The sequence below is a fragment of the Coturnix japonica genome, chromosome 4 (genome assembly GCF_054131305.1).
Source record: "Coturnix japonica strain WE chromosome 4, WE-NBRP24, whole genome shotgun sequence".
NCBI classification, from domain to species: domain Eukaryota; kingdom Metazoa; phylum Chordata; class Aves; order Galliformes; family Phasianidae; genus Coturnix; species Coturnix japonica.
In genome coordinates, this window is record NC_140666.1 from 48,323,981 (window position 1) to 48,348,059 (window position 24,079).

The 24,079-nt window shown below is 40.6% G+C and overlaps 1 protein-coding gene across 5 annotated transcripts in view; it reads left to right on the top strand.

Annotated features, from left to right (window-relative positions):
• Window positions 1-24,079, top strand: part of LOC107313487 (methylenetetrahydrofolate dehydrogenase (NADP+ dependent) 2 like) — a 34,754-nt gene that overhangs the window by 5,409 nt on the left and 5,266 nt on the right. For 2 of the 5 annotated variants that reach the window (XM_085545135.1, XM_015861800.3), the window contains exons 4-8: window positions 1,351-1,503; window positions 2,255-2,362; window positions 6,963-7,055; window positions 10,302-10,427; window positions 17,123-18,250. In XM_085545135.1, the coding sequence (XP_085401261.1) occupies window positions 1,351-1,503; window positions 2,255-2,362; window positions 6,963-7,055; window positions 10,302-10,427; window positions 17,123-17,235 (593 nt within the window). In that variant the 3' untranslated portion in view covers window positions 17,236-18,250. Of the gene's footprint in view, window positions 1-1,350; window positions 1,504-2,254; window positions 2,363-6,962; window positions 7,056-10,301; window positions 10,428-17,122; window positions 18,251-20,609; window positions 20,749-21,250; window positions 21,341-24,079 lie in introns of those variants that run through there. The other 3 variants (XM_085545136.1, XM_015861801.3, XM_032444561.2) reach the window with 3 other exon arrangements.

A 24,079-nucleotide genomic window follows, 5' to 3' on the forward strand; every position in this document is an offset into this window, starting at 1 on the left:
AATTGCCTGGAAGATAGGAAGACGTGTTCGAAGTTTATTTGAGATAAAATGTGAAAAGCTTGACATTTTCTTAATTGTAAGCAGCAATAAAATGTGGGATAAATTAGGATAAACATCATATCCTTCTGTGCTTCAGAACAGTTTATTCTTTGTTCCCTGTCTATACTTCTCAGAATCTTTTTTTGTTCCATGTTTTTGTTTTCATCAATCTTCTCTTTTGAGAACCAGACTTCATTTCTAGTGCATATTGTATAAATAAGAGCATGTTGGAGTAGCTAGGCAAGTGATGGCCAGTGTCATCGTGCAAGCTTGGTTAACAAGAGCTTCTTCGAAAATAATGGTTCCTGTTTTTATTGTGTTGGCTAATGATATCACAGGCAGATAATGGTGGTATGACAGTAGAGACTGAACCTTCCTCAATGCATAGATTCGTCAAGCTCTTAGCCAGAATGGACATTCTGTCATTATATAAAAGAATTAAATAATAATTCTGAGATGGTACTGAACCTTGAGTGTAATTCTGGTAAAGGTTTGGGAAGTTATTAGACAATGAAGCAGTAGACTAAAATTGACTGAAGTATCACGAGATAAATATATCTGTCAAATAGAATTGCCTTTGTAGGTCAATATGGGGACATGGTTTACAGCATTATTCCTCTGGAGCGTCCAAATCTGTGCACGCCTTAAACTTGATTTTGTAACTTTTCAGAGGTGAAACTTGCTAATTCATATCTTTTTTATTTTCGGGTATCACTATTTCAGCCACATTTGATGTTTTGAGTTCAACAGTTTCAAACAATTATTTGTGTTGTCCGTTTTGTTTAGTAGGACATAGCTAGATCCTGCTGATTAACAGATTCTTAAAACCACTTGTGTTGTAAAATGGAAGCCGAAAGCAAGACTGAAAGAAAAAAAACAAATGAGTTTATGATTTCATTATATTTGATTAAAACTTAGGACATAGATCCTTCGTGCTGTTTGGCATGGGTAATATGTGCTAAAAGAAAATTTTTCCTATGACTTTTTAAATCATTTTTGAGCCAAGTAAGTGATGATAACGCTTGCAGAACATACAAGAGAGCTCTTGCTTGAACTTTTATAGTTATTGTCATCGTTCACAACTTAGTGTCAGCATCTAATTTGGACCAGATCTGTAGCATTAGCAGCGTTATAAATGAGATCATTTAGTTTTCAGTAGACTTTAAAGGTTGAGGTTGCAACTACTGTCTTTGAGGGGAGATGGTTACTCTAGCTAGATGGAACTCGTGTGTTTCTCTGTGTAGTGATTCAGATAGGAGTGATGACCTTTGACAATTGAAAGAAGTGTAATTGAAAAGCAATGTTTCCCAGACCATATAGATGAGCGGACAGTTTGTAATGCTATCGCACCTGAAAAGGATGTGGATGGATTTCATATCATTAATGTTGGACGTCTGTGTCTCGATCAGCCTTCTATAATACCTGCCACTGCTGCTGCTGTCTGGGAAATCATAAAGCGGACAGGTAAGAAATTCCTCTGCATTTAATTTTATTCTTTTTTTATTTCTTAAAACACAGAAGGAATGAAGGATGCCATCGGTTATGGGTTAAAAGTTTTGGGCTGTCTTAATGTGTTGAAGAACCAATATTTAGAGGATCAGTCTAAATAATAAGGAGATGCCAAAGAGGATGGGATATTTTGCCAGTATTATTATATTATTTTATATTAACTAAATGTAGATGGTAGTTCGTATCAAAGACTTTGAGCATTTTGAATGGTAACTTATTTTGTTCTGTTTAGTTTTGCAAGGAGTTTTAAGGAATTGTGCTCACTTCCTGTTTAATTATCAAATGCAATGTGTAAGTCCCTGTAGGGTAAAGGGAAAAATGCAGAACAGAAATGCAGAACATTCTGTTGGTTACTAGAAAGGGAAAAGATGCATTAAATAGATGCCATTTTCTAAGTACAGTATGCTCCTACCAGTGCATAAGAGAGCTTTCATTTCACTTTGTGGTCAGAAAAGAGAATTTCTGAGTCTACAAAGGATGATTCAGAAAAACTCAATTACTTGTCTATTTTGTTTTTCTGCTGTGAAAGCTGAATGTTATTTTGTGGGTTCATACTTAAAATTCAGCCTTGTGGGTTTCCAAGTCACACTGATGTCAGCAGACCACAATAACAAATAATTGCTATTATTCTGGCATTGAGAGGAAGGGTTTTGGTATCTCAAAATAGCAGAATAAGATGTTGTCTTCTGTTTTGGTTTCTTACAAGGAATACAAACATTTGGGAAAAATATTGTTGTAGCTGGAAGATCTAAGAATGTTGGAATGCCCATTTCAATGCTTCTGCATACTGATGGAGAGCATGAAAGGCCTGGGGGTAAGTCTGTGAGTGTTGTCATGTTAGTCTTAGTGTTTCCATTTTAACAATTGATGAAATAGTTAGAATAAAGCTCACCAGAGCATTCGGATAAAGAGAAAGCCTTTCACTTGTATGATATTAACAACTGGAGCAAGGAGATTAATAACTAATGCATTTCCTGATGATTTCTCAGCAGAAAAGGTCAGTTTCTGGGCTGGGCTTTTTCTGATATGATGTCATTATTTCATCCTACTTTTGAAACAACTTCTGTATAAATTTAAAGATCTTTTCCAGCCTGATTGATTCTATGACTGGGAGCTTGCACAGTCTCATTCAGTGGATGGTGTCCCTGCATATGGGAAGGACTTTGGAACTAGATAATCTTAATGATTCCTTGGATCCCAAACCATTCAGTGGTTATAAATATTGTTAGCATTGAACTGTGAGGGCAGTACCTGCAGTGCAGTTTATACCCCCTGGATGCTGGATGCCGCAGTGAAATATTTTTGAGTAATTTTAATTGCAGAACTGTGAATGTGCTGCTGTAACTGTGTTACAAATAAAATGTAAATACAATACTGTCACTTTACAGCTTCATTTTGATGTCAGAAACTGCCACAGTGGTGTGTGCAAATGAGGTAAATGCTGATGTTTAATCCTAGATGTATTTAATAGGAGTGGAGTGAAATCCATTATTAATACAGTGAAATACTGGAAGCCTCTTACTACTCACAGAGTTAGTTTGTCCATTCAGACTCTGTGGGAAAGCTACTGTTTGAAACTTGTCTCGGTGTTGGAATTGTAATGACCATCAGCACATAAGTTTGGTCTCATCCCCATTCCTCTGTCAGTGGGATTTTTGCCATTTACTGCAGATCCTGGGCTCCATAAAGCACTGGCAGTGCATTTCAGTGACTTTTCTTGCCATAACTGCTATTTTAACTTCCATCTTGTGATTTAGTTAGATCTGAGGCTCAGCTCCATTGTCAGATACCAGGACTGAGGCTGTTCTTTGCGGTAATGTGACTTTGATCTTGAAAGCAAATCCAGGGGTCTGCTAGGCTATGAGTGATCATTGTTCTGTTTCACAATAATATGCCTGGGTTCTGATTTCTGAAATAATGCACATGACTTATTTAGTGGAGTAGGCATTAGGGATGTACATGTTGGGTATCCTATGCAAGAACATAAAAACATTCAGATATTCCCATACCCATTCAGGGATCCAGATGTAAAAAGAGTTATCCCATTCTTGTTATCTAACAATGTTATCTTTGCTTATTCTGAAGAAATTGACTTGTTTATAGAGCTGTCTTTCTTGTTTTCCAACCTGCGAGGTGGTAGTATATGGGATATGGCAGCTGATAATGAGAAACCAAAGGAATATTTGCTGTTCTTTCACAAAGGCCAAACGATGAGTGTATGTTTGTTGTGAATGTGATAATGCATCTTTTCGAAGTTGGGGACTCGTCTTTTGTTTGTGACCTGTGTATTGGGTTCCTCTGCAGATCTGCTTAGTCTTTTCCATATAGCTCTCTCTTCTCTTGGCTTCTACTCTGAGCAGAAGCCTGGTTAGTTACCTAGCAAAGACAGCTTTCCTCTGCTTGCATGTTTAAAATGTTTTAGCCCTGTTAATAGAGATGAAGAAGAAACTTTTTCCTTGTTCCTCTTTTAATATTTTTTTCATGGGGATGATGACCAGACAATACATTTCAAGTGCTGAAAAAGATATTTCCTATCAGTCAGAATGGGATATTATTGGCAGCTGGGACTGATGTTGTAAAGTAACTTCTATTGCATGATGAGGTGAGGTATGCGGGTATGTTTTTGGATAGGTTTTGAGTTTTTTGGAGATGATAAGCAAAGATGAAAAGCTGTGATCTGTCTTCATCTGTGATGTTTTGTATGTAGCAATTGCAACGTCCTGCAGGTGGCAATATCTGATTAGGTACGAAAAGGTTCCTTACTAAACAGTGTATTGTCCACAGACAAATCAAGATACTATTTTTATTTTATAAACTAGTGCCTTAATATAGCAATATGGTGCTAGGCCTTATTTGCTAATAACCTCTTAATTTCTATCATTGTCAGTAGCATTGTCAGAGTTGCCAAGTTACTTATTCTTTGTTCTGGCATGGTCACAACTAAATGGAAAGCCCACTCTTTCTGAGGTGAACAGCTATTTCGAGGGTAGGGACCATCCTTATATTTTCAGCCTCTCCTTAATAGTGATGAGAGCAATTCTTTGGCTTCAGGAGCTGACCACAGACGCATTTATCCTTAAGCTTTGGAGAGGAAAATAGTACTGATTGTGCTGCTTAGAAGCTGTGAATATTCATAGCTTTGGAATTTCCACATTGTTTTCTCTCTTTCATGGTCTAAGAGGTCAAAAGAACCTCATAATGTATGGTTTTGATAGCAAGGGTTGTAGTTTGAGGCAGGACATCTTTCTTATCTTTTGCTTAAAGTGAGTAACAGAAGATTTCTCCTTTTTATTCCATCCTTATTCCATTTCTTTGTCCTGCTCCCCTTGAGTTTTGTTGTTTTATTTTTATTTTCTATTATTAGTAGCAACTTTGGGGATCAATAGGTGATATTAAAGAAAAGGGGAGGAGGGAAGAAAGAAGGAAACTAGACATGCAGGCTTTATGTACTGCTTGGGATGTTTCTGCCACAAGAGTATGCCGAGTTAGTTTGAAGGCAGTTGTTTATTCCAAGCTTTAGATGGACTTAATTGCATGGGAAGTTATAGAAAATTGGTGAAAGACTTCTGACTTCTAGGAATTCCACTTATGTCAAGAAATTGCTTATGCACATATGTGCTTCTCTGTTGACATTAACTGCAAATGTCTTCATCTGCCTCTCCATGAGTGCAGAGACTGGAGAAAAAATGGTGATAACAGAAGAAGAGTGATGAGAGATAAGGGAAAAGAGCAGTGAATTCAGAGTGCAGACAGATTGAAGATGAGATTCTTGAGGAAGAGAGTTAATGAGATAAGAGGCACAGATTAGACAGTCGGACACATTCCAGAGGAAGCATCTGTGGTGGTAATGTCTTAGATGGCAAAAATCTTTATTTAATGGTTAATAATGTGGCTTATGAGTCCTTGATGGATGGAATGTGAAGATGAACACAAAAGCATAGAGTAGAACAAATAGTTGATGGAGAATCAGAATCTGGAAACAATTTCCTTCAATAGCTTTTATCTTTGCATTTTTTGAGCAAACTCAGAGAGAGTGCCACCCTTGCTGCTGGTCTCTATATGATATCTTAGTCCCTAAGCCAATGACGTTTTATTTCGTGTATAGTGGTCTTTCCTCAGCATCTCAATTGATCTGCACGAGGCTTTTCATGTCTTGCTGGCAGGGTTTATTTGTAGCTTCTTGCCAAGCAATGTGGATGCATGCAGGAGCAGGCCCCAGAGCTTTTGAGTTTACCCAAAAGGATGTGGTCTTATACCTGTGATAACTTCAAACACTTCCTGCTCTGGTATAAAGTACAGGTTCAGCAGTTTTTGCTTTATCAGGAGATAGAAGAGCTGGTTGGGCATCTGTGAAATCCCAGTACCTTTTTCATTTTTTTCCATTCCTGGTGTTGCATTTGACCTAAATAAAATGATTACTCAGAATGTTTTGAGCGTGTGGGGAAATAAAACATTAGATGTATTTTCCTGAAGTGGTAACAATGATAAACATTCTCAGCCAACTGAAATTGTACAGGTCATATAAATATTGACGCTGCTTTTGATTGTGTTACGCATGTGGGTTCAAGAACATTTCTTCTCTATGAAATCTGTTGATGTTCCAGTCAACAGAAAGATTTGGCTGTCTGACCATCGTGTGCAATTGTTGTTTAGATGGGAGAGTTGATTGATTAGCTATTCAACATGAGTCAGCAATGTGCGGTTGCAGCCCAGAAGGCCAACCATATCCTGGGTTGCACCAAGAGAAGCGTGACCAGCAGTGCAAGGGAGCTGATTATGCCTTCTACTCTGCTTTCATGAGATCCCACCTGAAGTACTGTGTCCAGTTCTGGGGCCCCCAACATAAGAAGAACATGGAGCTGTTGGAGGAAGTCCAGAGGAGGGCCACAGATATGATCAGAGGGCTGGAGCACCTCCCTTTTGAGTACAGGTTGAGAGAGCTGGGGCTTTTTAGGCTGGAGAAGTGAAGGCTCTGGGGTTTTTTTCTCTTCCTTCCCATAACCATTCTGTGATTCTATGATTCTGTGAAAGACTCTTGGCCCCAGAGTCTCACTGCTGTCGTAGATCCTAACCTCAGAGTTCAGGCCAAGGAGAGCCCTAGTTGTCTTCTCTTGTTGACCATATTATCAGCCATGCTCATTCTTGCAAGGGGGAGTATCAGTAAGAAATAATGTCAGTCCACAGTATATGTATTAATTAATCCTATGCCAATTTCTAAAGTAAGTGCTTTTTCATATGTGTAAAATGCAAATGCTGTGAGCATTCTGCCTATGCTGAAACAAGTGATGCAGCACTAGACAAACCTGGTGGTCATTTTCACTGTCCTTTGTGTACCAAAATGAGTCACTTTGTACTTGAAAGTAATTGCTATATAGGCCTTCTCTATCTATTAATTATCAATCTTTATGTTTCAGGAGATGCAACAGTGACCATTGCACATAGGCACACACCAAAGGAACAGCTCAAGATCCATACTCAACTTGCTGACATTGTCATTGTAGCTGCAGGTAATGTGGTTAATGCAACCAATCAATGTTTAAAACCCAAAAAGAAAAGCTTGGAGTCAGTTAGTGGCACTACTTGCTATTATCATGTGTTTTACCAAATAAGTGGTGCTTGTGCTTGCCAAGGGTGTCATAGTGTGCAGGATTTCTTCTAAGACGAACAGATGATCTGGCACTTGGTTCCCGTCCTTCATATTTGTAGACTCATAAACTGTTTCTCATCACGTGTGACACCTTTCCCTTAGGGAGACTTCAGAGTGAACTCCGGATTGGGAACCAGTTGGTGTGTAGTTTATACAGGTATAATTATGTAAATTAAGACAGTCTCTGTACTGTGCAAAAAACCATGAGTCATCTAATTTTTGGCAGGAGGTTTTCTTTAAATCAGCTGGAGGTGCCATTCATAAAAAACAATGGTATCTTTCTCTTACTGTTAGAATTAAGGGCAAACGTAGCAAATTAAATGGAAATTTTAGTAACACGTATGTGTTATTCATGGCTGATTTTTTTGTTTGTTTACTATTATCATGTCAAGAGGAAGAGAATGGTTAAGTGCCAAAAGGAGGGGCTCTGAAAGATCTGTGAAATATTTTGGATTTTCTAGGATAAAGAAATAAGCAGTGCTTCTTCTGAGTGAGCAATCTTTGGTTTTATTTTACTGATATCTATTAATGGAAATAAAAATTTAACTTAAAAACAAGCCAGCCTTTGGAAAAATTCTGTGTCCTGTGCAACTCTTGTACTGCTTTGGAGGACCACAAATAAGGATAAATATGATCATATTTACTCTTTTCTGCTCCTTACCTCCCTCCTCACCACCATCAAAACATAATCTTGGGAAGTTATTTTCCAGATGAAGACAGATAGGCACATGTCTGGATCTCCTTGCTTCCTGTTGAAGCAAGATGTCCATTCCTTCAGGGCTTCATTGCATTGTCATCTGTTTCTTGTGCCAGGTTGGGAATAAGAAATGGCTCAGTTCTCCCACATGTGATTAGCCAACCGTGGGTCAGACCAGAATTCACATGCTGTGAATGAAAAATAATATGTGCACTAATTGAAAGTAAACCAGTAATATCAACATTCACTGCTGCTGAATTAATCATAGTTCAAGGTTTTTTACATGCTGAACAGTTTGTCGTCAGTTATGCTTGTAGTTAAAACACTTCAGTAGCAATTTAGCAGTGTTCATTCTTCACATTCATTCATTCTCCCAGCATCTTTTGTAAGAGGAGCATGATACAATAGTTATTACACAATGTGAGATAGGCTTGAAGTGATGCACAATCCAGCTCTGGTATTTTCTCAAACAGCATGCAGCCCTGCCCACTGCCACTCTATCTCTTCTCAAAAGAAGAGAGACAGAAAATACGATGGAAAAGCCCCTCACTACCTAAACCTTGCTACATAAACTACATACCTTGCTCTGTGCACTGTATGTAATAGCACAATTCCTATTCTCTGCCTATGAGGAATTCCTATTCACTTTCATCCATGGCTGTCAAATAAGTCAAATCGTGTGTTTGTGTTTTTACTCTGGACTTTGCGAATGCCTGTCTGTAGAAGTTGTCTCTAGTTTACTTCCATCCTTGAGACATGGCTATGCGGCTTTTCTTCTTTATAGCTATTGTGGCAATTCCTTCCTTCCCTCTCGTTCCCTCCCAACTTGTTGCATCATAAAGCCATCTCTCCATAAATGAGTGTTTCTGCTTTCAGCCAGAGATGCCACACAGCTTTGCTTTTTTGGCTAAGGTATAATGTTTCCTTCTCTTGCCATCCCTCATGGCATGACCTGTGGCCCTTCTGTATGGAAACCGCTAAATTCCTGGACTGTTTGATTCAGCCCGTGGCTGGTTTGCTTTCTCGGTATTTTACTATTTTACAGTCCTTGTACCTAAACTGGGATTATGTAGGACTTATACTTCACTGTTTTCTACAAAACTAGAAAGGAAAAAAATTCCCACATATTTCAGTCTCTGCATTTTAGGAATTGCTGTTCCAACGCTTATCTTTCCCTGCTTGGTATGCAAAGCAGGCTTAAGTAAATGGATCTGTTCATTTGCTTTGGGGGTTAGTTTATTTGTTGCTCTTAAATATTTGGCCTGTTATCAAGCCATTTTACAAAGGGTGTAACTGTGCAACTTCCGTTAATATGCTCCCATTCCTATCGTGCACAGATCGTTAACCCCATCAGACGGAGGCATTATCCAGTTAGCAGTCGGCCTGCAATTGATTGCACAAGAGTGTGATGAAGGAGATGTAGCCAGATCTTATCATCAGAATAGGAATAAATAAATAAATAAATGAGGTTGTGGTTTGCTCAACATTAAAATCAGAGTTTCAAGGCTGTGTGCTATGGGGGAGTGAGAAATGGAGAGCAAAAAAAATGCTCCTGTATTGCCTGGATTCAAATGACAAGCTGGCCAAGGTCCAGCTCTTCAAGCAGAGTCATAGCACTCATATGCTAGTGCTTGCCTCCAGTAACACTGGTCTCAAAACATACAGTTTTGCTTTCTTTTCCTTTTCTTTATTTTTTTTAATGTGTTTTTGGTTTTTTGCACCTCAGAGAAGGTTCCCTCGTGGGAAGGGTGGAAGGGCAAGCTCAGAATCCCCCTTTGGAGATGCTCTGTTACTGTGGCAGACATTCACAGAACACAGAGCTTGCTGCTTGCCCAAGAAGCAAGGCAAAAATTGGGTTTGTTTCCAAGTTCAAATCTCCTGTCATTCAGAGCTGGAGGCTGCATAGAAGAAAATAAATTTAGGAGGTCGTTTAAAGCAGGTGCACAGACAAGACTGCAGTTGCGTTTAGAATGTGATGGTCTAACATCATGCAGCTGCTGGCTGATGGCTTTATATTCTCCACTCTCTGATAGTATGTAGTGACTATGGACTCAGATACTTCTTTGCTTATATACTTGAGGAGATACTTTGTTTTTCTGAATCTGTCCAGGAATTAACTTCGAGGTTTTGTGCTTGCAAGGCTTTGCTTCTGTCTTGAAACCTGGGCTAACGCTGTTTGCTGTGGGTAGGTCTGCGTTGGATGCTTTTTTCCTGTTAGCTATCTAATCTGTAAATTACAAGAATGAAAAATAAGCAGGTGGCATAGATCAGGTTCTATGCTTAATTACTGAGTAAAATACGTATTTTTTTTTTAGTGGGGGTGGGTGGGGGGTGCATGCAAACTTATAATTTGGAACTGATGGCCCAAGATTATTTGGCCATTTTAATCAAATATCTTGATGATTCCAGGTATCCCGAAGTTGATTACAACCGATATGGTCAAAGAAGGTGCAGCTGTGATAGATGTAGGCATCAATCATATCCACGATCCTCTAACTGGGAAGACCAGAGTAGTTGGGGATGTGGACTTTGAAGGTCAGTGAAACACTCCTTAAGTGAACCTATTGGATTCATTGGTGATACATACTTTGAATGGCTTATGTGTCTCAGAGAGCACTGACAGAAGTGCTTGTTCTCAACAAGCAGTTTGTTTATATGCCTGCTCTTAAGAAATGATAAATTATTAGGAGAGGCAGTGCTACTTCTAATTACAGATAGGAGCAACCTTTGAGAGATACAGATGAGCTTTTATGGCACTGTCACCATACTGCAGCAGTTCTAGAGGCGCTTGTCTCCAGACTTCTTTCATCCTCTGAGAATCTCTAAGGCTTCTTAAAAGTATTTGCACATGTGCATGCGCAAAAGCAATCTACAGTTTCTACCTTTTCGTGAGTATGTTTCTCACTGGTCATAGCAAACACTGTTATGCCATAATTTCTCAAGCATGCTTTCACACTTCCTCTTAACTTGTATTTGAAAATATTCACTTCTGCTTCAGAAATTATACTTCAGGCTGAGGATTAAGGTGGGTTCATCTCGAGCTCTTGAAAATCCTGGTCCAGGCAAGCCTGAGATAATGTATGATGTTACATATTGATCTTTTCATGTTGAATGTGTTGCAGAGCGAGTTCATAGTGTAATTGGATTAAATCTCTCTGCTCTGGAGGAGCTCCAGACTGGAATAGCAGGATTGTTGCAGCTGAAAATTAAAGCTTATTGGCACAGCTGAGTGTGGGAAGCTCAGACAGCATTCACCCACATTATTAATGGTTCTCAATAGTTCCTTATTTTGATAAGTATGAAAATCAGCCACCATTTTTTGTTGTTTTTTTTTTTTTTCCATAGTTATTAACATCTTAGCTGGCACAATGTCTCAAAGCTTAATTGTATTCATGTTTCTAGCCCGCTGGATGTATTTGAAATTATATCATTTGCTTCATTCTTGCCTGTTTTACTCAGTGAACATTTTATCTGTCTGCTGAAGTCTATGGAATGACCTGCATGAGCTCAGTAATGCTTTGAGAGTGCATTTGGAATTATATAGCTGCATTCATAAAATAGTTCCAGTAGAAATCTATTTCTACAGGACAGTTTTTTGTGTGGTTATCTTCCATGTGCCATCGGAAGTAAAAGATGGTTTTCCATATTCAGAACTGAGCTAAAATGAAGTATAGAGAGGAGTTCCAGGAATTTCTTTTCTTTTTTTGTTTTGATTGTTTGTTTTAGCATGTTTGAATATGACTTTCAGAAACTTGATGCCTCCTTTCTGTTTGTTTTCTTTAAATACATAACCTTCTGAATGCAGTGTAGGGCTTGATTCAGTGTCCGTGCCATGACTCAGAGTTTCAGCGATGCACCGTATGTGTCTTGTCATGTCTGCTGTGGGTTGCTCTCAGGATTTTACCTGGGGGGAGGGAAGATCCAAAAAGGAGGGAGGAACTTCAACCTCGATTATGCCACTGCAACTCCAAGTAGCATTTCGCTGTGCATTGCCAAAGGGAAATTGTTGTTGGTTTATTGGTATCGGTGAAAGTTTCACTAAATCTCTAACAGCAAAAAAAACTGTCCCTGTGTATGGAGTTGGAAATACTTCAGACCATGTCACCTGTGCCAAATCTTTTATTTGCCACTTAGGAAATGGAACAAGCTATGCTATTCACGTACCAAATCATTTTATCCTTTTCTTCCTTTTGATCACTTGTCTGAATGTATGCCTATGTCAAAATGTTTTTTGCAGTACGTAAGCTGGCAAGGCATACATCAGCTGTATAATTTAAAATAGCCCACCAGTGTATGTTCTTTCATCATCTCTTTCCTGAAGTTGGGAAATATTTGGGATGGGAGCTGCGGGATGTGTGAGAGATTAGACTGGGCAATCCCATGTCAAACCTTTATTGTAAGAAATGGATGGGAATGGCTGACCTAACAAGGTCATTTGGCTGAGAACCTCTGGGAGTGCAAATAAGCTTTAGTAAGTGGGTGGGAACTGTTATGATTTGGTTGTCATATCCTAGCAATACTTGGATGCTATCCTCTGATCTCTAGGGAGTGGGTTTGAAACAGAACTTTATTTTCATCTCAAATAACAAGAAGATGACATTTCAAATATATATCTTTTTAATACTCTTCATTCATAAACTCAAAGTAAGAAATACCTGGGGGAAAATATTCTTAGCATGGGCCAAGAGGATTGAATAGCTATTCAAGATGAGTTTTGATGTTCTGAGATCTGTGTTATAAATTGGGCATTAGTGTGAGCCATGTCCTATTGGGCTGTAAGTGGTTAAAGGTGCCCAGAGTGCTATTATATGTGATTCCAAGATATCCAGAGGAGAAAGACAGGAAAACACTGCATTTGGAGGTCGGCTATGCAACTTGCACAGAGGATGCAACTGGAACAGCTCTTACGGGTGGAGCACTGTTTCCAAGAGTCACTGTATAGCAGGGTGGCGGCACAGCACTGCTAGAGCTGATCCTTGATATGGAAGTGTTCAGAGCTGCTCACCACTGTGCTGCTCCTGCCCGACCTGCCCAGTGACAGTGGTGGACCTACCCATGTTCCAGGACACAGAGTTGCTCACCTCATTCTGTTCCCACCCTATCTGTGTAGTGGTAGTGGTGCACCTGCCCATGTTCTGGTGCTGCTGGAAGCAGCTGGCTGAGGTTTGCCTTCTTAAGGGTTCTGGCAATGTGGACATGAAGGGCTGTATTAAAAAAAGGGAGGAGCTTTGCACTTCAGTTGTCACTGTAATTTTCACAGCTTGTGAGAAGGTGGCACTGTTGCTGAATTGTGGTTCACTGTTCATGGGACACACAAATCTTTGTGATATCAAATGTAAAGCAAAAATGTTGTTAGAAATGAAGCTGGCTACTGATAGCTGGAAATGAGCTAGAGAGGCCCATGAAGTTGAAGTGTACAGAATGGATCAGGCTCACTTCTGGATGGAGCAAGCATACCAAAAAGCACATAAGTTTAGTAAGAACCAGGGAAATGCATCCTGTTCCTATTAATAACAGCACTAACTCCTACCAATCGATTGGATGAGCGGACAAGTGTGGTGGGATGTAGAAACACAGGTGTTGTGGAAACAGTTCTTTCTGACAGTAGTTTGCTGCTGTTCCACATTCAGTGCATTACTTTCTGAGCTGTGAGCAATTTTTTCTCAAGCTTCTGAATCCTTTTCAAGCAGTTCCTTGATGCTGCTTATCCAAACAGCAGCAGGTATTCCACCTGCTTTCACTACTACTTGATCTTTTCTTTTTTGTTCATGTAGAAGAAGTGACATTCATTGTCTAAGAAATTGAAGTCCAAACTGTGTAATAGTGTCACTGTGTTGTTGCTTGGAAGAGTTTAGGGGAGTCTCTGCCTGTTGGCATGCTCTGCCAATGCAATAAATGAGGTGTTTTTTTTTATTTTACAAATTCCAAAGGCTTTCTATTCATTCCTTACATTTTGAAATGGTGGCTTGGAGGCTACTTTTGTAGTTAAGTAGGATCCCAGCTGCAGTGACAGCATACTTGAGTTTCTAAAGTGGGCTGTGGACAGTACATTTGCTAAATGGGACTGCTAGCTCCGGGTGGTGGCTGACAGGAGGCTGTGGAGTACCACTGCCTGGTGACACTGAGCTTTGGGATGGAGAAGTCGAGGTCCTTTCTCACAAAGGAGGCCACATGTCATGTGGGGGTCTAAGAAAACGTTCACTGGGATCTTTAATTTCTGCTGCCACTGCTCATTATCCCAAGGCTATTGCAATATCCCACCCACTTGTCTGTGCTAATTAGCTGCATCTGAAATAGCTGTGCTGCTTAATTTTCTTCTGGGGAGCATTAGAGGGATAATATCAAACAGAAGGGATTTTGAGAAATGGGATCATTGTTTTCAGGTTGCTGTCCCACAGTGCACAGTGAGAAAAATCCCAAGCAGATCATGGGATATCTGCTACAATTGCTGAGCACGTGATTCACACTTGTGTGGTGCCGCATGAATACGGTGATCCTGGAGAAGCTGTACAGGGACTAATAAAGCCATGTGCAAACAATGCTTAGGCAGGAATTATTCTGCATCACTCAATGCAGATGCACCAGACTCAGAACCACCTTCAGGTTGAGACTTGCCCTGGGTTTGTATGATGAACCCTATTCCGTGTCTGATGTTCCTGCTTTAAAGGAACAGAGGAATGAAGGGCTGCTTCCAAAGCAGCTGAGCCTGTTCATCAAGGAAATAATCTACATTTCATTTCTTCTGAAGAATCAAAGGAAGATTTGAAGATTCTAAAGAAGCTGCAAAATAGCAGCTCCTTCCCCATAGGCACCTCATTTGTGTACCAACATTTTACAAATTGCTGGTCTCCAGAAGCTAGGTTAGAGCTTTACCGTTGCTGGGAAGCAGAAACAAGAGCTCCTGAAGGAAGCAAAGTTGCGGCACCTGATTTGCTGACATGAGGTGGGTCACACCGAAGTGCTGCCTTAGGACTGCTTTGGCTTTCTACACTTCACAAGAGAAGGAAAATCCGTTCACATTTATGAGGTTATGTTTACCCCTTCACTCACTAATGTTCCTCTTACAGAAATGCATTCGTCTGATCTATGTTTACTCTTCTAGGTGGAGATGTATCAGATGGTAGATCCTAAACATAGATGCCTGTCACTCATTTACGTAGGCTGCTCCAAAAGTAATGCCTCCTGTTTGTTTCCATGGAAGCCATAGCAGGTACAAGGAGTGCAATAACACATAGTTACCACTGTTAGCTATGCATTTTGTTTACTGATGAATAAGAACCCGCATGTGTAGTAGTCGTGGGAAGGTTCAACCTCTGCTGCCATACAACTAACATCCACCTCTCATGTTGTGGGCCAACACAATAAAACAGGAGGCATTACTTTTGGAGCAGCCTTTGTATATAGCTGGATCAGCTTTTGTGAATAAGGTATCCAGGTGGTTGTATGCAAACAGATATAAACTATGGTTTCTGCCACACTGAGGCCACAGCGATTTCCATAATGATAGAGTATGTGGAGAGAAAGTCCTCCACAACCTGTAAGAGCAGCACACTGTGCCTGTGCTCCTCAGTACAGCACCTAACATGAGAGGCAATGATGTTGTGCATTGGAAGGCTTTCCTTAGGTGCAGCTGTGAGCTGCAGCACTTTGTAACTAAGATAAGAGTATTCCAATAACACCACAAAGAGAAGCATGTAACATTGCCATGGAAATAGACTTATTTCAATTTTAAATAGATGAAACAATTTGTACAGCAATTATGATGGTGTTCACTTCAGATGTGGGTGCATTTCAATAATTATGACATTGAGTTAGGGATTTGCAGTAACTACTAACCATAAACACCAATCTCAAAGAGCAGGGAGTTCAGAGTAACTAATAAAAGCGAGAATATTAAGAATAACTGTCATATGAGACCTTAATTTATTTCTTACAACTTGCATGAACAACACAAAGCAATGCAAGTTGCAATTTGTTAAGGTTTCCAGGTATTTTAATAGTATATCTGGTGGTACAGAGAGCAGAGTAAGTAAAGCCCGCCCCAGTGTAATTAACATCTCTTCTCAGCTGTTTTTCAAATAGTAACACTCACCTTAGAGTGCGTCTATATGACATGCTGGCAGTTACTTTCCCCTCCTTATTTCAGACACTTGTTGGCAACAGGGTGAAAATCTTTACAGCAATCAGTAATATGTCACTTGTGCTAACCACTATTAGTAAATGGCTGCTTGTTACAGTTTGTCATGCAACCAATTCCCATCCAGATGCATATAGCTCATGCAGAAGTAACTTAAAATTTCAGTTGATTACATTTTACAGAGTAGATACGAATATCAACTCAGGTTGTATTGTTCTGTGGTAGTAGTTTGTCATACAAAGAAGTAACTTGACAGCTGTTACCTAAATGCTTTAAAAAATAAGAGAAAAGGTCTACCTATCTCTTAGCATAAGCATACAAGGTACGTGCTAACTTTGGACGGCCTCATAGCATGGGTAGTTGCAGCTAATTAATAATAAAAAGTTGTCAGAGTTGTTTCTTTGGCACTTCAGTAAGACCAGTCCAAGTTTGGTGTAGGCACCATAGTAAGGCTGTTTTGTGGTTTGGTTTATTTTGTTCTTATTTGTTTGTTTGTTAAACAACAACAATAAAACCACACCTTCTCTGAAGGAGCAGAACATTTATGGCTGCTGTTGTAATGCGAATTTGTTTTTCCATAAACTCAACTCTGTTTTGTCCCTTGCCCATCTTGAGAAACAGAAAACAAACCAACCAGGAAGTTGTACTTTCTCCTGCTGTGGTCTTCTGAAGTTCCCTTTTCTGATGGTAGAGCGTCTTCATTAGAAGCTTCAGGTTGCAGTGGGGGAAGAAGGCTGAAGAGGCAACCTCACTGTGCTAATGCTCAGCTTTTTGATGGACTCCTGCTCTTCTTGCAACTCCTCTGAAATGTGCAGTTTAGATGACTGACTGCAGGTTGGGTGAAGGTGTGTGCTCCTATGGGGAGAAGGCAGCCTTCTGCAGGCAGACTGCTTTAAGCTCATGGGGAAACCATACCCCAGATCTGGTGCCTGGGTTATGATGTTCATGAGAAAAGCACTACCTTTCAACCCTGGTCCTGACTGTATCCTATCACAGAATCATAGAATCATTAAGATTGGAAAAGGTTACTAAAATAATCTAATCCAACTGTCAGCACATCACCACCGTGTCCACTTTCTCTCTTTTCTCTTAGAAGTGAAGAAGAAGGCTGGCTTCATCACTCCAGTGCCAGGAGGAGTGGGACCTATGACAGTCGCAATGCTTCTGAAGAACACGCTGACAGTTGCTAAGAAGCTCATTTACTAGAGGAAGCAGGCTGTCTCAGAAGAAGAATGCAAGTTCTATTTATTGTTATACAAAACCTTTATTTTTTACTAGAAAGATATTTATTTCTACATTGTATTTATTTTTTCATGTAAACTATATTGAACTTGATGGTTTACAAAACATTACGATACTTTATGTTACTTCCTGCTGACTTACTGTGAGCAACACTGAACTGAATGGTGCAGGTTTTGTTGGTACCGTGTTGTTGGTCAACTGTGTGCGTGGAAGTGAAGAACTAAACTTGAATTCCAAAGACTGAATATGCTTATGTATATTTTGAGATGGGATGCTATTGCTGAGATTATTTAACCATTAGCTATGCTCAGTCTCTATCAAAACTAGGTTTGAACATGGTGAATATCTGTTGAAAACATAGAATGTTCCAGGTGTAGTTTGAAGCTGGAAAACATTTAGATAGCAGTCATCTGGAGTTTGAAAGGAACAAAAGGATGGAATTTGTTTCAGCTGCCAGATAGTGCTGGTGCTGAATACAAATGCTTAGTACACATTTAAAGCTGTCCTGTATACTTCAGTATTGGCAAAACTCTTACCTCTGAAATGTATGCAAGAGGTGCACGTGAAGTACTCACAGTTGTGAGGCCAGAATTGTTTTCTTTCCATGTCTGAATTTGGTTGAAAATGTTTTCCTGCATAATGCCACAAAAAGGTTACAAGTGGGTGATGTGGTTGGATTGGACTTCAGTTGGATAGAATGTCATTAAAGCTGCTCCGTATGTATTTTTTGTATAAGATGGAGGGGAAGAGGAAATCAAAAGTTTACCCATGTCAGAAATACTTGTATTGGAATATAAGCCATTTGTTTATTCTCTTGTCTTCTGAAGCAGCATGAAGGGTTCTTAATTCCTTGTATAAGGCTGAGCCCTGTGAGTATTTGTTGACAATATTTTCCTTCTTTGAGAGGGCTATGTGAGATAATAAGATGCTTGCTGTAAAAGGAAATAGAAATCATAAAAATAAACGGGAGAGAAATGATTATCAGTGTGTTTCTGTACCCTAAATTTTGAGTTCCAAAGATGGATGCAGAATAGTCTCATGCAATGTAAGAGTCAGAAGTGTGTTACTGCTTGGATACCACTTTTAATATGCAAATACTGACTTGAAGAGTCTACCCTGGTTCCTACTAAAGTAAGTGGGAGTCACTTTGGGCTGCTATCTCTGTATTTTTATCTTGGTTGGGATAAGTTTATTTTAATCAAGAGCCTTTAATGTTTGCCAGTAGGTTCAAGACTACTTGAAAAAGGAAGAAAACAAAATGGCGTGGCTAAAGTGCGTACCAAAAACAATGACTAAATAAAAAGAAACAGATGGAGCATTGCTTCTGTGCTGCTTGTTTCTGCTGGTGCTCTTTATAAGAGTATTGCATAAACGCATTTTTTGCAGAAGAGCTTGACAGATCCATTACTAAGTGTGTGGAGCCAGTAGTGCAGACACCCACATATCTGTATGAAACAAAGTGTTATGAGAATGTTAGAGGTATCTACCTGCATGTGGAGATAATGCTCAGATCATTCAACCCATCACTGACTCAGATGGAATAAAATTTGCCCATTCTGCTAACCTTTCTATGAGATACTTTGATACAGTTTGGGTTGGATTTTTTGATTGGATCCTTTCTATCTAAAGTGGAAGAACAGCAACCTTTTGCTTGTTCATTCGTTGCCTTTATTTCACCTATTTGCATTGCTTTTCCAAACCCGTGTTTGTTTACTTTGCTTTAGCTAAAAATCAAGTCTGCATTTTTGACAGAAAAACAACTCGAGGCACTTTGCTTATGTCATTGGAATGAGTCTGCCTCTGTCATATCCTCCCAGCAGCTTATGGTGCATCCTCAGCTTTTTCTCTTTTCACCTCCCACGAGTGAGTTAGTATGACATAAAGCCAGCAGGACCAAGGTTTCGCTCACTGGCATGTTGTTTTCAGAGCTGCCAGATGCATCTGTTCTCCATTGCAACCTGCAGAAAGGTTATGACTCTTACTTCCAAAGTGTGTTCGTGTGCCAGGACCAGGAAAGGTGGGGACAGCCACAGCCTCATCTACTGCCCTCTTCTTGCCACACCCACTGCATTGCCCAATGACAGAGCCACTACTCACATTCACGCTGGATTAAACTCCTATTGTGTAAAAGTATACTGAATGGAAGCTCCCTGCTTGGGACTGATAGCAAAGGTTCTGCAGGTAGCACAAACTCCCCTGGCAAGTGGGGAGTGCTCAAGCTACACTCAATCAATGTGCAGGCATGCAGCCATTCAGGATACTGAAGGAAGGGAAAAGCCTCCTGGAACACAGCCCATTAGCAGCAGAACACATAATTAAAGTGTGCATAACCAGCTTGTGTTTTTCCCCGAGCTTATGAAGTGGTTACACTGAATCCCATACATCACCAAGAGCTTGGTGCAGAGGGAGAACTCAGGCTGACCGGAGTTGCTAGAGCATCTGTCATTAGGTTTTGGCTGAAGAAAAGATTAAGTTGTGAAAAGTTTTTTATTTTCTGAAGCTCACTGTGGGGAAACTGAAACTTGGGGTGAATGAAGATAGCAGCTCTTTTGGGGTGAGAGTGAAGAGTTTGGGGGCTGTTGATCTGTTTTTCCATTACTGAGCTGGGCCTTCCTGGTGATCTGCCCCAGTGCTACATAACAACACTGCAGGGGGACCAGTCCTGCTTGATCTGAGCTGCCTGCGACAAAGGAATTGACAGCATTTAGGGCTATGGAGAGTGGCGTTAAGAAATGTGTATATCAGGTAATAAAGACCTACAGATACTTAAGGTAAAAAGCATGATCACTCTCACTGTGTGTCTGCACAGCTCCAGCTGTGATCAAAGGCCTTTTGCTGGCAGCCACAGATAGGGGATATCACCGTTATCTCTGTCTGATCACTTCCCAATCTCAGCACGGCTGTTCTCACCATTCCTTTTCTGAATGAGGAGGAGTTGAAGTGCAGGAGGAACCAGAGCACAGCAGGATCTGGACCCTGGCTCCTGGCATCTGGAGCAGCACACTGCATGCTGACCGCCCCCCTGGAAGTAGCATAAGACTTTATCACCAAGGGACCAAAGATCTCATTTTTCACAATAGATCTCGTTAGTTTGTTTTGCTACCTTCTGGTTTTGCCATATATCATCGATCTGCTCTGGCAGATGCCAGGTCTCTCTAAAACTACATCTCTGCATACACAACAATGCCCACGGGTAATAGGAAACTGGGGTTTCAAGAGAAAACCCGATCCCAGTGCTAGATAATAGCAGTTTCCTAAATAAATGTGTGGTTGCCCCAAGGGCTGAGCTTGCTGCCAGATGCACCTTTTTCTGATTGGTGAGAGCAGCAAATGACGCTTCGTGGCATATAAGTGCAAGAGAAAACACGGCAGCACGGATAAGTGGATCCAACGAGCAGCGGCAGAGGAGAGTTGCAAAGGTGCTAAAGCAGCTGCTTGCCATGGCTTTTGGAATGCTCATCTACATTTTGCTGAAAGGTGGGTTTGGAGGGGCTTTTCCATGTCATGGTACACTGGGCTTTCCTGAGGAGAAGTTTAGTCTTTCTGAAATAAGCTGTAGGGGTGGGAACCATGGCAATGTGAAGCAGATTCGTTTCAGTTCTTTTGAAACTGGGCAAGGTTTTAAAGGATAGAATGGAACCAAGACCCCGCTAAAAGAAATTTTTTTGGTATTTCTTTGGTACGTAGGTGTAGTGTTTTCTGGTACTAAATTGCAGGTATCTTTGCCATAAGTTACATAGATAATAGAATGGAGAATAGAATGGATGCGTGTTTGGGGATTCTACAAGCGTCTGTTTTCCCTACAATCATAATAGTTGCTCTGTAACAAAAGAAGGTTTGGGGCAAGTACTTCCTAAACTGTGCATTTCTGCATTGCATCAGAAGTGCATGAAGTGAGTGAATGTTATCTGGATGAAATGAACCTTGAATAGCCATGCTGAGTTTTCTGTTTCAGTCAGCATCTGTTTGCATTACACAGCAATGGGGGCACTGAGTGAGGAGGCGGCTCTCACTGCTTCATCCCTCAGCACAGAACTGTGGAATAGCTGGACGAAAAACAACACTGAAGGTATTTGTGCTTTGTTCTGTTTATTAATCACTGAGTAAAAGGAGATGTTTTGAGGCTGTTTGTGACAGATTGCCTGCACTTTTGATGGTCATTTTTGTTTTCAATAATGCCCAGTTTCCATCTGCCTTCAGTCTGAATCTTTATGCACTCAAGTGGGAATGCAGCAAACCAACATAAAGTGATGACACGTTCATTGCTGTTACTCAGGAGTTTTTCTTTGTTGCAGTTTTGCTCTTGGCTATCACAGCTTCTGCAGCCCTTCTCAGAGTGTAAGCTCTCTTTTCTCTTTCTATTCTGACTGAAATGTGAACTCAAGCTATTTACTTGCCAACCTCTGAGCCCAGAGCGCTGTGTTTATCCTGCCAGCTGCATTCTTGATGTGACTTCAGGTGCTAATGATGTCATTGCTTTGGGAGAGCTGTGCAATCTGGACCTGAGGTTTTGGCAGGTCAGTAAAGGAGGAAAGGATTTGAACTGTGATACTTATTAATGTCTTTGTACTTTTAAAAGAGCATATTGCACACGAATCATCTTGTGCTAATTTTAGGTCATCTGTCTTGCAAGCTTTCTTAGCAGATCCACATGCTTTTTATTTTTCTCATGACAAGTCAAGCTGCTGTGCTTTGTTCTCTTGTATCTAGTTTCTCACAGTGGTACAGTTTTACAGATACATGTGCGTTCATATGTATGCTATAAATGTTACACTATAATTTTGCGTAATGGATGTGCACATGCTCATACATACATATATATATATACAGACTTACAGAAGTCGAGGTGCTGTTGATTTTTGACAACAGTAGTTTGACTTGGCAGTACGACACTTGCATGCTGGTTTTGTCTGTGATATGGTTCTTCCAGAGCACACAGGAATTTAAGGAACTAGCAATATGTGTTGTTACTTCAGAAGTACCCAGTAGTATTTCTAGAAAGCAGGAATTATGGGTCAGATTTTAACAAATAAGAGATTTTTGTTTACAGGAGCACAACCATGACTGCAGTTGTTCCATGTATATTTACGCTAGTTACATTTGTGCAAATTAACTATATACCCATGCTTCTAGTTAGAGAATGTTTCCCTTGGAAGTAATAATGCAAATGTATAAGCTATCAAGCATAAGTTTGCACAGGTAGTTAAAGGTATGTGTAGGTGGACCTTATCTACAGCCCTTGAAAAACCAGAAAATGGTATTTCTGGCAAGAAGATGAGAAAGAAATGCCTAAAGAATTACCAGAGAAATTGAATGGGTAGGATGATCTGGAGGAACTGGGAGTTTTCTGTGGGAGGTTCATTTCTGCTCAAGGAAGAACAAGTCCATTTGCATCCCTCCTACAAGATCATGTCCTGTTTCCTTGTTTTATACCTCAGGTGGGCCTATGTAGCTGAGCTGGGGCTAGGAAACGCAAGGCTCCATGGTCAAAGAGTCATAGAATCACCAAGGTTGGTAAGGACCTCTAAGACCATCCAATCCAACCATCCAGCTATCACCAGTAGTTCCCACTAAACTCAGTACAGCGTCTATGCTTTCCTTGAACACTCCCAGGGACAGCACCTCAACCACCTCCATGTGCAGCTTATTCCAGCACTTCATCACTCTTGTGGAGAATAAATTTTTCTTAACATCCAACCTGAATCTCCCATGGTGCAGCTTGAGGCTGTTCCCTCTCATCCTATTGCTAGTTATACAGCAGGAGAAGCCAATCCCCACCTCAGTACAACCTCCTTATGGCATTTGTAGAAAGTCATAAGGGATTCCCTGAGCCTCCTCTTCTCAGACAGAACAATCTCAGTTCCCTTATCCACTCCCCAGAAGACTTGTGCTCCAGGCACTGCACACCTTTTCTGGATGCACTCCAGGGCCTTGATGTCTTTCTTGTAGTGAGGGGCCCAAAACCAAACAGAGGTGCAAGGTGGATCAGTCGCTTGGGAAAATGATGGTGAAGAGGATGCTTGGCTGGGAGCTGGCTAAGCAGGAATAGGGAATTTCAGGCACAGCTTCAGCTGAAGGGAGGTCTTTGTAGCCCTTTGCGGCCTATGAACTATAGGGGAGTTTCTGACCCTGGAGCTGACTTTTTCCCTCCCCATCTGATGCTCTCATTCTTCTCTAAGTACCATACTGAAGGCTAAGCTGCCATGGCCTTGGTGGCTTGCTCTTCTTGTTGCCACTTGGTCTGTGTTGACGTGCCTCAGCTTTCAGGTACCTGCAGGTTTTAACTTCGTGTCATATCTTGCCAGGTGGATCTTTTTGAGTGACTCAATTGCAGGCAGCTGTCAGGTGCTTACACAGCATGCTTGTCTGTCTTTCCTCACGGGACTTGAAAGGCACATGTGTTTGTTCAACAGCTTGCTTAGTATCGAGGTGGGTAACGTGATAGGAGTTAGCATCATGCTCTGGGATGGGTTAGAAAATCTTTGGTTTTGAGACTCATCATTCTTTTGAAGGTCATCATTTGTACTTTTGCAGTGTCAGAATAATTAACACAAGATTTGTTTGTGTACACATAAGATCAGGTCTTGCAACCAACTGTAGACAAAGCTCTTGCTACTGACAATGATGGAGACTGTGGCCTGTGCAATAAGCACTTTTTAGGCAGGCTTCTGTTCTGGGCTTACCTTTGTTTCTAGCGACAATCTTAACCACAACTGTATGCAAGAGAAAGAGGTTTTCCTGCTCACAGGAAGGCAGCTTGCCTCAGTGACAAGTGGATGGGAGGCTGCCATCTCCTGGCAGAAATGGT